Source organism: Cryptomeria japonica, chromosome 9 (genome assembly GCF_030272615.1).
Source record: "Cryptomeria japonica chromosome 9, Sugi_1.0, whole genome shotgun sequence".
In the NCBI taxonomy this organism is placed as follows: Eukaryota; Viridiplantae; Streptophyta; class Pinopsida; order Cupressales; family Cupressaceae; genus Cryptomeria; species Cryptomeria japonica.
This window is the reverse complement of record NC_081413.1, coordinates 495,525,674-495,541,473: the sequence shown is the minus strand read 5'-3', so window position 1 is coordinate 495,541,473 and position 15,800 is coordinate 495,525,674. Positions and strand designations below refer to the sequence as shown.

The following is a 15,800-nucleotide window of genomic DNA, read 5'->3' as shown; positions in this document are numbered from 1 at the left end:
AAGGGTGTTTACCCTATACAAAGACAGACCAAGAGACCACAAACAACTGGTCAAGAATAGTCCAATGACAACAAAGGCCCAAATCAAATGTCCCCAAATGGGACACACTATGGTGTTGTCACTTTACAAAAAACTACACATTAAGGGGGGTTATGTGGTCTCCCTTCTTTTCTCTATTATGGGAGAGTTTTGTCCTTTCTTGTGGTTTTATCCTTCTCACTTATTATGGGAGATCGCATAGACCTATTCTCTTCATCCTCTATTGGGGGAGTTTTGTCGCACAAGATCTCTCTTTTTCTTGTTAAGGGGATCATTTTGTACATGGGTACATAAAATGCTAACATAATTGTCAAGCTCCATTCATCTATCTTTTCTTTTCCACCTACCTATGTAAGCTATTATTATGGGGCTGTTAAATATTTATTTTCTTATTTTTAGCTCATTTACTTTATTGCAAATTTGCAACTAGGATAAGATAAGCTTTCTTAGGTAGGTATCTACTGGGGTGGGTTACACATGTGACATGCACTTCCTAACATTGTGGAGATGTGCAAACATGCGAGTCAATCTCCTTTTCTATCACGACCCGATTCAGACCACCTAGTTAGAGATTATTGTTGACATTTTATGCTAATAAATGCACGTGATGACTTTGATTAGGTTATTAATGATGTTAGATGATATAGTGTTGTTTAATGATATTAATGATGATTAATTATTTTATGACGATGCTTAATGCTATCTATGATGTTAATGTCGTTTTAGTTATGATGTTTAATGATATTAATGCTTTTGTCAGATTTTAAATGTGATTATGGATATAATGCATTTTTTTTTATCGTGATCTGATGGCTTGTTGTCAAGTTTGAGTTGGTTACAGGTTGAACGTCGAAGGTGGACATATGACCGAGGAGGAGTTTTTCTAGCTTGCCGATAGTGACCAACGGAATGAGACCCTATGCAAAAACAACAATTAGATAATAATTAGTAAATTCAATTTGGGAATTTAAAATAAGTCGAGTGAAGAATTAAATAATTAGAATATAATAATAGATTATTCGATAATTATCAATTAGATAATAATTAGTAAATTCAATTTGGGAATTTAAAATAAGTCGAGTGAAGAATTAAATAATTAGAATATAATAATAGATTATTCGATAATTATAAAATATATATATATATATATATATATGTATTAAAAAAATCAATTAAAGAGATTATTTGAATAATTAGAATATAATAAACACTCGATAGATAAATTATAAAATATATAGAATAAATAAAAACTATTTGAAGGATATAATAAATAAAGTATAATATTTGAATTAAAATATTTATTGTTATAAACTAGATACTAAATTTTAAATAAATAATCGATTTATTCGGAAGTTAGAATGTTTGTAAATTATAATATTGACATGCATAATTATATTAATAAATAAAATATGTTAATTTTATTTAAAAGAAGTAAACGGTTAAAATGTAATTGAGTCCAAGGGGTTGAGCTTAGTTGGTTAAAGCATTGAGTTCTCAATGTGGAGACCCATGTTCAACTCCGTGAGGGTCACCTTTGTGTAGAATTCTAAATTGACTCTTGGCCCTCCATTGTTGTTTAAAGTGGATTTCTAAGTTGTGACCTCGAATGAGCAAAAAATGAGCTTTGTGATTCTATGATAATACAAAAAAAATGTAATTGAGATTTAGATTAGCAAATATTTAAAATAAAATGTGTGGATGTAGAGGACAAATTGTAAATTTATAAGGAAATTAAATAAACAACATGCAAAGGTATTGATAAAAAATAATAATAATAATAATAATAATAAATATAAAATTATTATTTAAGATCATGCAAATTAATTAATTGATGATGCATTCGAAAAGCGATTTTTAATAGTTATGCTATATAAAAGGTCAGTGCCCTTGTTTTCAGTGCTTTATTAATTAAAAACAACTAATTAGAAAATAATAAAGTATTATAATTGATCAATTAAATTTTATAATGAATTATTTCTATAAATGATAAATAAGGAAATAGATTTTTATTTGGAAAAAGAAATTAAGAAAATTTGAAATATAATATATATTATTTCTGATATTAATCCAAGAGGGGTTAATTTTCTCTCTATGAGGGATGATTGAAGTAGGGTGCATGTTATGGGTCAACCAAGGAAGGGTGATTTTTCACCTCCCCAATAGGGTAATGATGGTCATCATTTTATTTGTTTTTCTCTCTGCCATAACACATATAGTTAGTTCAACCAAGATGAGTTGTTAGTTCAACCAAGTTGGTACCGACTTGCTAGGATACTCCATTGTGAGGGATGGGAGCTTATCAAGAGCACCAAGAAACTTATGCTTTGTTTGGTTTGGCGAATAAAACGCCTCGTTCATATGTTCGTCTTCCGGTTTGTGAGAGGAAGTTTGTCCACGACAACAAAGACGACACATCCAGAGACAGAGAATCAGAGAATTCAGATAAATTCTTGTAATAATCATATGAAGTATATTGTATCTTATTGTAAAAGACCAGAAAGGTCACATGTAAAAGTTATGTAAAAGACCCATGAGGTCCTATGATGTAATGCGACAAAAAGTCGCCATGTAATGTAACTAACAGAAGAAAGGAAAGAAAAGGCTACTAACATACTAACCCACTAACATGCATGATTTATTTTTTGTAGATTAGTTCTCTTTTCCGCATGCATGCATGATCGTATTTAATTTTTTAGTTAGTTGATTTAATTATGCATTTTGCATGTTAATTTAATTCATAATAACTCATCTAAACGTTACTTTTGTTTTCTTTCCTGATCACATACGTGCACTTAACTCGAATTGTTGATAATTATGGTTTATGCATGTTGTTTAATTTTCATGTGCACTTACTCTCGTTACTTTTACTACATGCATATTTAGTTATTGCATGTGAGACATGAGATGCATGAATGTTCAGTTCACTTATCTAATACTTGCATGTCAGTTATCATAAACTTTGCATGTGCGTTAATGGTTAATTTAAGTTAACTATACTTGTGAGTTACTGTGGTGGTTTAACTAGGGTTAGGACAAGCGGGTCCTTACATTTTCACACATTGATTTTGCATTCACACATTTTGGTGGTGTATTATATAAATATACATTTGTAGCTCATTATTGAGTACCTCTTTTGCACATACATCCTTAATTAAAGTAGGATTTTTCATAATATTTTTCTAATCCTTTGTGCTTATTTTATCTCTCTTGATCTTGGGTGCTATCTCTATAGCTAAATCTTATATGGTTAAGTCTACAATCAATTATTTTTTCCTTTTCCTAGGGACTTGATCTTACCATCTATGAAAGTCTACTTTTCTACTAACCTTATTTGTCTTAGATTCTTCTACTTCTGATATAAGTGCTAACTATATTTTAAAATATATTGGAAGGATTTTCATTTCATCATAAGGAGATATGTTCTCCTAGGTCAACCCCCAAAAATGTGTACAAAGTTGGAAGATAACAAATATGCTTCGTAAGATAATGTATGCAAATTTGTTACTCCTTTGATACTTGGCATTGAGAGATGACTTATAAATTTATAAAATAAACGTAAGTAAATATCTTTAAATACTAGGACATAACATTAAATTTCACAAAATGTATACTTAGTTAGCTCAAGGCAAAAAGATGAAGGGGGTTAATCAACCCAATTTTTAAAATTTGGAAAGTAAAGGTTCAAGTTTGCAACCATGGGGTGAGATCTCTAATTGCATAAATGACCTTGAGTGATCAAGCAATGAAATCCAATGAGGCTAAGAGTTGTAGAGAAGTGAGTGTACAAATAGGTGTCCTCAATGCAAGGATAAGATGGATGTAGTGGAGAATGTGTATATGAGGATAAGGTAAGAGCTAAATGTATAGGAGTGTGTGTGTATGGATGGGTAAATTTTAAGGGAATGTACCCAACTTTGCAAAAGGTTGTGCTATTTATTGATATGAACATGTATGCATTTCAAGCACCAAACTAAATGAAAAAAATGGCATGGGTATACAAATTTCACCATTATATTTTCCCCACTTTGAGATGCATGAGAGTCCTTTAAAGCAATCATGTTATCTCAAAATATGTAGCACCCACAAACATGAATTAAAGTAAATATTTGACATCAAAGGATATGGAAAGGGGTGCATGTAAAGTAATAGCCCAAGGTGTCATTGTGTCAATGTATCCTTTGGTATGAACTCTCCATAAGACCTACAAAATAGAGAAAAAGTGAACATTAAGTAGATTTTGTCTCACAACCAATAAATTAAGTATAATGTAGGAATTTACCAACTATTTAAGAGGTGAGATCAAGAAGAAATGAGTAAAGGTAAGAAATCCACATGTTTAGAAAAAGATAATGTTGTTTTTGACATGGTAGCCCCGGGATGACAAGGCATGTCAAATGCAATGTGTGTCATAATAATGCTCCATTGGATCATGATAATGAGTTTCTCTAGAACCTGTCACTTCCTAAGCACTAACATAGAAATGTTATCAATAATATACTTAATGTTTCATTGGTTGTATCAATAGGATGCAAGGAATTGAAGGAGAGGGAAAACCACATATAATAGTAAATATAATCTATAGATGAGGATGTGAATCATATATAGCAACAATTAATACAACATGTGATAAGCATGTATAAACATCTAGAGTGATAAAGCATGGTAATCTTAAATAGGTTGGAGATATGATCTAGAAAGTAATGTTGCTCCTAGTGTGGACATATAAAATGGCAATGTACCATCAATGAAAAAAAACACCAATATAAGTATGCAAGACACTAGAGTAGCATATGCCCCTAATATGGCATCAAAGAGCACGAGCATACATTGGTTCAAGTAAGGCTATAAGTCCCCAGTGATGATGAAAATTTAAGTATATGACATGCAATCAATAATATGAGGAAGGCCCTAGTGTTACCCTTAGAACATGGTCATGTCATGCAAGTACACAATTTGATCGAGAAGGGACAACTCTTAATGTCCCCACTATGGTGCAATGGCTACTTAAGATGTGAGTGGATCACATGGACACAATAATGTAAGGTATAAGTATGGAAGCATTTAGTATGTGATAGGCCCCTCTATGGACAAGATAATGTGTTAAAGCACAAATGTGTTGTGAAGGGGAATTCATGATGCCCCTATATGTAAAGAAGTGATCATGATCACACAAGACAAGGGGAAAGCATGATGTATTTATGTGACTCAAAATAAGTATCAATATAGGATCATATTTGATGTGTAATAATGAAATAGGATAACCATGAAAGCCCCAGTAAGCATCATGTAATAATCAAAATGGTAATCATATCTTAGATATGATAGTGGAAGCATATGTAAGATTTTTCTGATTGATAAGGACCATAAAGGAATATAGCAATAAATATGTGTGGCACATGTCACAAATTCTATGAAATCATAGGGACTCAAATCATATGTGGTCCAAAAATGTGTCGTAATGGATGGATAAGTAGTATGTATCAATGTCCTTATTTGTGTATGTTATAGATCATAATAATGTTGACGTAAAATTTGGACAATAATTAATGTGTGATACATAAGTTTTTTTTTTCAAAATGTAAATAAATCATGTGATCATCAATAATGTGTATCATCTATAGGATTTATTTTTTTACATGTTTAAAGTTATTATGTATATGTGTGCATGTGAGATGAGTCACGAATAATGTCACATATTTATCTAATCTAATCAATGAACTGTAATAACAATATGGAACCATACAAGGATAAATCAATCAATGGTCTAAAAGGGGGACCATTATCAATATCATATGTATTAAATGAACAAGAAGCCTCATTATAATTAGAATTAATTTCAATGTGAAGTTATTTTTATTTTTATTTTCACTCCTCTAACCATCAAGTGATATCTTCAAGTTGATAGCCTATTTGATTGTCTTTTGATCTCTCTTGGTTCAACAAAGCCAATTATAATCTTATTTGTTATTTCCTATTCCAATTCCTTTGCATCCAAGTCTTTTCCTTAGAGTATATCCACGACCATACAATTGCTTAAAGGGTGGTCTAGGAGGAGATGGTGGGGATTTAAAAAATATATTGCACCTAAAAGTTACTTTCTCAAGATCAATTTCACACATACGTTTCTTTTGTGTCCGTGTATGCCTCTCATATTTTACCATTGATAGATGGATCCATATATAAAAATGGGATTTCATAAACCTTAGGATCCACGCAATGCTCATCAAACACCACAATGTGTAAAATGTTCATTTTGTGTAATAATATAATTGTTAGATTTGACTCTTGATTTAAATGTGTTGTATGGTTGACAATTGATATGTGTCAAAATTTTACACATTGATGCAAAGTAGAGGGTCGATGGTCCTATCTTTAACATGTTTACTTCTAATTGCTTTAAACAATTTGTAATGCATTTATAAAGGTTGGATCCATTGTCAACTATAGATCATTTGATGATTATTTCACCACATTCCATCGTGATATATAGAGATAATGCTTCCTTAAGTACTTTCTTAGGTGAAACTTCTTTATTGTCAAATAATATAGCAGGATTTTTTGTATGGCCAATAGACTATATCAAAGATGTTATTAATTGTGGAGTAGTGTCAAACCTATATCATATTTTTTCTAAGATGGCGTATTATATCTCTATAAAGTGATGATGTACACACTAAGTCCCAGACAGATATTTTGGTTCGAGTCTTTTTCAATTGATAAGGAGGAGATTTCAAGTGTTTTTCAATTGAGCATCTTTCAATTGTTGAATAATATCAAACTCCCTGTTTTAGAAGTGATTTCAAGTGCAAAAGATAGGTTAATTGTACTAGACAATAAAAGTAATACAGGTAAATTGAAATCTTGGTCTCTTCCTAATATTTGATGAGTATGTCCATAATATTATAATCATGTGAATCAAGTGTTGCAAGAAGGTAGGTGTATGAGACATTAGCCACATTGATAGATGGTGGATTAGGATAAAAGGATACATTATGAGAGGACATCTCTAAGTCCATGGTATAGTCGTAAATTGAGGATAGAAAATATGTGATAAAAGCATTAGCCAAATTTGTAAAGGAAGTTTAGAGCAAGCAAAATAAAACAAACCATTGTAAGGCTCTACCACTTACGTAAAATCTCAATTCAACAATCAATATAAGGTCATCTATTTGTCAATGATTAGCAAGAATGACTTCACATATGAGGATGAGTCAATAGACCCATCATAACCATCATATAATAGTTCTTCACTAAGGCTTATAATGTCATCATGGAATGTAGAATAAAGCAATGAACCATGCATGAATTTTACATGAGAAGTTAATGAATTATCAAGGCATAAGCCATCATCATGTGGAGGAGGATTAGTATCTATAATCATCACTATACTCATCATATTTAAAGGAAAGTAATTCACTAAAAGTAGATGAGTATATAAATGTATGCATATCATGACATGTTAAGGGATATGTCATCACAAAGTGTAACAATTCATGTATAGGTGGGAAAGGCAAAGCTATACCATTTATGTCCATCTCACAAAATGTCACAAGGCATCCACACCAAGCATGTACTTATCAATAACACATTTTGTGTGGTCATGATTAGGCTCGTCAAAAGAAAGTGTATCTAATAAAGCATGTATGAGTACTAATAACTCCATGAAAGAAAAAACCCAATATAAAAAATATTATTATCCTTATAAATGCATCATTAAAATAACAAGGATAGAGGAAGCATGAATACTAACCAAGGAGAAAGACATAAGAGGAAGCATAGAGTGGAGTATCCTATGGAGCCTAGGGGGAAAAAAAAAAATCACTATGTATACTCAAACTCTATGCTCTATATGTATGCATTTATTTACCTTTTCTTAGACCCCTGCCTTAGATATTCTACTTTATGTATGTATGTATGCACATACATACATAATACATACACATACACATACACATATGTATATGTATGTAAGTATACACACTACTAACCTAGTAAATCTTTCTTACAATTAAATGATGCATCATTCATAAGCATTAAGGAACCTAGATTAAATAATTTTAGTTGGGACTAATGATATGGTATTTAGTAATAGCTATTTGTGGAGTCAATCTATAATGTTTAAGGATCCACAAGAAGAAATCTCAATCTCAATATCATAATTGTCATTGTTAATAGCACTAGTGTCGTGTAAGCCAAGAGCATGAATAAAGGGAGTTTGATGTGTATATTAAGGAGGATCTTTGGCTAATGCATGAAATCATCTCGCCAGAACGGTGAATGCATACAAATTTAGCAATGCATTTGAACAAATTTGCTTCTGATTTTAGCACATGGTGTTGGAAACAATCATCAATTTTCAATTTTGGACTCGTCTATATATTAGATAACAAGCACATTTGTAAGGTAGTGTCTTTGGATTTCCATCACAAATAATTTTTTTTTGTTGATTCTTACTGTTATATTGCAATATGGTCATTGATGTATTTTAGTATTTTGCTAGTTTGTTCAAATGGTAACGATCAAGTGTTAAGAGGGGTAGGTTTTGGGTAAACTGATACTATAAGTCAGTGGTTCAAGATCTCCGTGTACTCTTGATAGAGCACTAGTACTCTACAAACGTGTTGTAGCTAATTTATCATTAAATGTTATTTAACTAATTTATTGTTGAATAATGCATAACTGTGCTTTGGAGGCTAGTTTTTCCTGCAAGGGTTTCCTATGGTATATCTTAAGTCATGTTTTATTTACTATTAGCTCTAGATCTATAATTATTTGCCATTGTTTCTCATTGAATTGATGTCAACTATTTAGTTTGCCCTTGCAAGTAATAGGATAAGGTAAGGGCTAAATGCTTATGGATACATGTATATGGATTGGCGAAGGTTTGGGGAATATGTACATGTATCAACAAATTTCCTCAAAATGGGCAGAAAATGAAATGGAAAATGGCATAAATATACAAATTACAGCACTATGTTTGCTAAGAAATAGTAATCCTAGTTGTGGAGAATTATTGTTTTACAATGCACTTAGGGAGGTTGTCGAAATTAGCAACAACCCTATTTAGAGGATTAAACCACTACCAAAATCTAACTATCAACCAAATAAAAATCTAGTAATAAATTTTGTTCAATGTAATCTACAATGAAGGTCATTTACTTATGTATTCTTAACTTCTTTACTTTATTCTCCTTTGGCATCATAAATTACATATATTGAGCTAGCATCTACAATCATCATGTAACATTTTCTCATCTTCATGATAGATCATAATTAGTGTAAAAAACTTTAATGTAAAATCTTCAAACACAATTTTTCCCCTAAAGTTATTTCCTGTCCCAACGGACTGTGAAAACCGTGGTCTTAATATTATACATTAACAAATATGGAATTTGCTCTAACATATAGTTATAAGAAAATCACAATCTCCCAACATTTAATTAAAGATGCAAGAACCATTTCATCTTCCGCATTCGTCAAAATCCAATGGCATTTATATCCATTTCAAGTTACTTTACTTTTTATTTATTTTACTCGTTTGTTATCAATGTTGAAGCTTCCATAAAAATGCAAACTCCATGGAGCATTTTTGGAGCTCCAACGCACAAATTTATTTAGCTAAATAAAAGAGTTTCACAAGGTAGCATAAGTCACTTAACGACATACTATATCCTTTGGCGATGGTACTCAAGATCAGCTATTACATGCATGCAAATACATAATGACTAAACATCTAGAAAACATTTGCAGATGCATGAGCTGAAATGAAAATGGCAACTAGCCACTTATTCTAAAAAGGTCAATGCACACAAAAATGAGTTTCTCTTTGAACAGATGACAGACATAATTCTGAAAGACTAGTAATGATAGATAAAGAAAGGCTCAAAATGGATCTCTAACAGAGTGACATCTAAATATCTTTTAAGGAATCAAAGCAAAGTGAAAAAACAATGTAACTCTGAATAAGTTGCAACGAAAAGGGGGATCAGGGTCTATTCTAAATAGATCAATGTACATGAGTACAAGTTTCTCTCTGAACAGAGCAGAGACATATTTCTGACTGATGATAATAATGACAGACAAGGGAGTATAATGGATCTCCAACACACCAAAGTCTAAAATATCTTTTTAAGTCTTTGAAGCAATGTGACAAACAATTTTCTAATTGAGAACTGATCTAGTTTGATTATTGTTTAGTAATCATAGTTGAATCCTGAAAAGGACATACGAGTTGATTCTGAAAGATCTCTCAGAAAAACAATCAACATACATAATAAGTACAAAGACTACAAAACATAATGAATAAAATGACCATACAGAACCTTTAATTACATCATCTGTTTTCCAAGTGAAATTGCTTACCTAGCAAATTCCAAACATCCAAGATTATTACAAGTAATTGATACCTGGACAAGTGAATATGGCTGTGGAGCCTTTGGACGGCCTTGGATTACATATTGAATGCATATAATAATGGATCAATACTAGCCAGGATTCTTTTAAAATATATACAAATAAATGAGTTAAAATGTCAAGTATTTATTTTATTTAAGGGCGAGCGACACCTCACATGCAATTTTATCATATTTGATGTAATGAAAACACATGGGTCACGATAGAATCTTAGGACTCTGGCAATATGGGCAAGACAATGTGGATTTGCTCTTGATATCTAATAGTGCAAATTTGCAGCAAGTTGTGGAAAAAAATTCACCCTCCTTTACCCACAAAGATATATACAACAACAATGATTATTTCTAAGCTCAATAATTCCAGTTTTTTTTTTTTTTTAAACGGACTTCTTGATAAACTGAAGCATGCCAAAAAAGATATCTGTAAACATTGATATCATGTCACATATCTATAAATCATGCAGATCTTTTCTGTTGTTCTTGACAATTGCAAATCAATATTTGCTGTAGAAAATAACAAAATATACCTTGGATGGGGCATATTTCATCACATCCAATGCCTCAATATCCTGAAGCAAATCGGAATTGCAGTATCACAGCATGATGCTTCCAAAAATGTCAATTAACTATTGACATTATTCTAAAAGTAAGAGTGGAACACTAAAAATCAGTCAGTAAACCATACATTATGTTCAGAATTTCAGGGCAATGGCTCCTGCACATTTCCAAGTCTATTTAGATGCAAGTATGCATCTGTCCCTGCAACCAAAACACATTGCGTTACAAAGTTTAGGATTCCCCAAAAAACAATTGCCTATCATTCCTTGATGTCCTAATTTCAACCATTTTCTAGTGAGATAGCAGACCAAAATAACAACTGTTTTATAGTATTTCCAAAATTCTCTCTATTCATTTAGTTACTAGTAATGAATGAGCATTAATATCATCGAAGAGAGTAACCCTGTAAGTTTCTCACAGGTTTCTGGAAAAGGCAACCCAATACAAATCTGGATGAATTCAATCTGACCTTTTTAATAATTGATATTAAGTCGAAATATGTTTTTTAGAGAACAAGGGCAAATTTTGAGGAGAAATACTAGAAAGAATCCCAGATCATTTACCTCTCTATAAGGGAAGCAAGACCATAACCTTGCAAGTTTTTCATATGGCTTGTTTGGGCACACAAAAGTTAAGGTGCATCAATCTAGGGCCAATATATGTCAAAGATTTAGACCTGTTTTCCATAAACTTCAAATAAAAGATGGATGTAATATTGCAAAAGCCAAATCATATCCATTAGAAACAACTTTCAAGAGTCCTCACAAAAATAATAAGGGAATTTGAGAAGAAAATAAAAACAGACAGGTAGACAACATAAATATTCTCTAAAAAGTTAAAGACTGATTGCTGAAAAAATACTGAATATTCTCTAAACTATTTCTTGGACACAAAACAGAGAAGCAAAACCAGCCTAAGCCTGCCGTTGGAAGAATTTAACATACACTAAGAAAGCCCACTTCATCAATATATGGTCCAAAACATTGTCACATTATCAAATGAAATCACCTAATTATTGTTCTGTTATCACTAAGGATTGACTGTTAATGGCTTCTCTAATGGAAAAACCCAAGATATGAATGACTTTCAGTTCGTGGTTGCTTATTAGTTTTATAAAGAACTATACTGAAGGAGTGCTTGAATTTTCGTTTCTTAATCGGAGTTATCTCATATCAGAAAGTTAAAATGCTATCTGTCGGCTTCAGAAATGACTCCCCCCTTCACCCTCCTCACCAAACAAAACAAGTCTATTAGGAAAATATTAAAAATAGTCTTCAAGATTTTCAAAACTCTATGGTCTTTCAAAGATCGCTGAGACACATTTGCATATAAGTAAACTTGAATTCTGGCAAAGCAACAGAATTAAATTTAATATATGGTATAGTAAAATAAAAAATAATTCACTTTTAATTCCAATATAATATAGAAAACTACAGCAAAAGATGTGTTAACATATGCAAATAATTCAAAAACATAACTTACACTGACATACAATTTCAGATAGCATCATATTTATAACTTTAGTTTGAAGGCATGAATGAGGATTCACAGTTTCATTTTGTAAAAAATATATAAGATTATTCATATAGTTGTTATAAAAATATTTGTTCTTGTAAAATAATTCGTTAACTTGAGTGTCTGAATGGAGCACTTACCATAGCCTTCCATGGAAATAATCTGCAAATCACCTCCAAAATATCTTGCATAAAGTCTACTGATGGGAAGGCCATAACCATAACCAGCCATAACAGAAGGCAGTTCTTGTATTTGCGGTCCATCTACTGGAGTCTGTGCAGTGCTGTAGAAATATGTCCAGATTTTTGGCAATCCACTCCTGCGAATTCCACCTCCTTCATCAGAAATCTGAAATGATAAAAGCACAAAATTAAATAGAGAAACTACGATTACTACAAGCCTACAACCACAAATGCTAGCAAGAAGATAAGAAAGAAAGCACCATATGCTCCAAACACATGAATAAGAGCATAAACATGGAATTTTTGGCAATTTTGGTGTTGTGCTTTCACTGGATTGGGACTAAAAACTCAAAACAAGAGATCAACAAGTAGGATGGAAACCCTGTTGAGTGAGTTTATCATTACAAGTCTAGGAAACTAGAGAGAGCTAGGTGGTATTAACTATTAACTATTAAGTACTGTTGTGGTGTCAAATCTGCTGGAATAAGTCCAGACCTACACTTCAATCTTCAAAGGGCATTTTACACCCTTGGAGACTCCAGAAAACCTGGGCGCACTCGGGGTGAAGGCAGTTTTAGGTTATTATGTGTCTTTGACACCAACCCTTCCCACAGGAGTTCACATATTTTGAGAAGCAAGACTGAAGGGATTCCAAGCCACCTGCATTCCACAAACGCTGTCCCCTATTCTGGTCAGCCGACAGTTCGATATCTCTCAAGTGAATGAGTAGGAGTGTACTTGGCGTGAGGGTTTCCAACAAATCGATCCATCTTAGGTTGGCAACCTGACCAGATCCCTCTTTCTTATGAACATTTTGGTGTGTTAGGACTATCAAAATGCTGTAAGCTTGAAACGTACTGAGTTATACAAGTCTAGCACTCAGTTTTAGGTGTTCTTTGCTGGGATTAAGGTGATTGCATTGCAATTGGACTAAGTACTGAGAAAATAGAGTTATTGGATTTGAGTGCACTTTTTCTGATTTCTATATTTCATTATATGATTAATGCGAGCTTAAAGATCAGTTATTCAATTTCTGAAGTTGTTTTCAAGATCTGATTTGAAAATAGACCAAAAGCCCTAGGTTTCTTACATTATTTGAGCTCTCACACTTCAACAATAGGAGCAACTCAACATTAACATAGATAATCAAGGATGGATGCATCTTCTAGAGACGTGGCAATAGAAGATGTAGGGGGCTTCTTGCAAGAGACCATACATTGGCAGTCCAAACTTCATTAGAAAATTGTTTGATGTGCAAGGTTGAGATACCATTGATGAAACAATTGCACACTTCTTTTATGCAAATGGAATACCATTTGATGTTGGGCACTCACATTTCTACAAAGAGATGGTCCAAGCTATCAGTAATGGACCAGCAAGTTATAACCCACCAAGTTATGAATAGCTTCACACTACTTTAATTGATGAAGAGAAAGTTCAAATACTGTAACAAATTGCACCAAAGAAAACAGTGTGGTCTACAGAGGGATGTAGCATTGTGATGGATGTTGAAATATAGCTAGGTCGTATCCCTTGATTGGGCCGACCTAGCTTGGTAAATGTTTGATGGGCCTACTTATGTAATTATATTATGTAGCTTGTGAATGTTAAAGGGCAGGCCCTATTTGGGCGCTCAACTTGTGTAACTTGTAATTGGGTATGGCCCTAAATGGGCATTGTAACTTGTGATTCATGTTGGGCCCTAAATGGGTGATATAATGTAACTTGTTTATGTGATAGGGCTGACCCTATAAGGTGTAACTTGTAATTATTATGGGTCAGACCCTATTTTGTGCGCCAACTTTATGCCTTATCAATTTACTGTAAAGGCCGACCTAAGTCAAATAAGATGTAAAAGCTCATATATATTCAAGGCAATGCAAGCATCAACACAACATATACACACTTAGCGAATTACCTCTGCAAGGTTAGCGAACTTCTATTATATGTGATCTGCAATTCCCTTCATTGATCAGCATCCGTGATCAGCAAATCTGGAGCTGCACTCTAGGGCAATGAATGCTTATCAGTCAGCAATTTGTCTATTAGGTTGGGCGAAGATCTTTTGGGCTGCCAAATTTGCCTTAGGTCTGCTGGAGCATCTCAAGGCTGTCTAAGTTCGACAGCGAACTGCACATCACCCTGACTTCCAGATTAAGATAAGTTTTGCTATAGTTGATTTATGCCCTAGAAGGGTAAACTTCTAATCTGCTTAATCAAATCAGATCTGAGATTATTGTTTCTGGGTTTTTCCTTCAAGAGGGAGGTTTTCCCAGGGTATCACTGTGTTATGTGTGCATTTGTGTTTTCTTGTTCTTTACTGTCAATCTGATTGCTACGTTTAACATAAAACTAACATGGTATCAGATCGGGTTCCTTCTATAAAGCCTAATAGCTTGAAGGTAGATCTTGTATCCTTTTTTTGCAGACTGAGAAATTAGAGCAGGTAGCACAAAGAAGTGTTGAAGACTAGCATGAATGCAATTCTATCAGGCTTATCGCTCTACTCATACAAACTGGGAAACGATTCACAACTATTGATTGCTAATGTCATGCAGTGTCCAGACTTCAAACCGAATCAACATGCTCCTGTGGCAAGGGTATTTATGAAGTACTTATGGATGAGAATGGATTCTGAGTGATGGCGAGGGCCGAAGGCCACGCAGCCGTCATTAGATGATTTAGTGTGATCTAAGTGGATGGTTATGTTGAAAACTAACTTATAAGAGAAGTATTTTTTGAATTTTTCATGCTGTTATCAATTCATTGGATAGTGAATCATGTATGATAGTCTTGAACTATTAGTAACCTCTCTTAAATGCTTTCAGGACAGACTCAGGAGCATAAAGATGATAATTGTATTCAAGAGAGGAAGGTTTTGAGACATCCTGTGAGGAAGCATCACAGGTTGAAGACTAAGAGACATAGCTTAGTTGGTGATACTACGATCAGATTCAGCTTTAGAGGGAGCTTGTTTGTTGTTTTAGCTTCAGAGGAAGCCATATCCTTGGTTAAGGCAATCTTCCGGGAGAAGATTGAGGTGAAAGCCCTCGGTTAAGGCAATCGTCCAGGAGAAGATTGAGATGAAAGCCCT

General features: G+C 33.0%; 1 protein-coding gene across 2 annotated transcripts in view; it reads right to left on the bottom strand.

The window, feature by feature from the left end:
* Positions 1-10,869: 10,869 nt before the first annotated feature.
* Positions 10,870-15,800, bottom strand: part of LOC131079675 (pyruvate dehydrogenase (acetyl-transferring) kinase, mitochondrial) — a 39,272-nt gene continuing 34,341 nt past the window's right edge. The window contains exons 5-6 of one of the 2 annotated variants that reach the window (XM_058017685.2): positions 12,665-12,872; positions 10,870-11,210 (exon numbers count right to left, since the gene is read on the bottom strand). In XM_058017685.2, coding sequence (XP_057873668.2) covers positions 11,152-11,210; positions 12,665-12,872 — 267 coding nt within the window. In that variant the 3' untranslated portion in view covers positions 10,870-11,151. Of the gene's footprint in view, positions 11,211-12,664; positions 12,873-15,800 lie in introns of those variants that run through there. The other variant, XM_059211073.1, reaches the window with a different exon arrangement.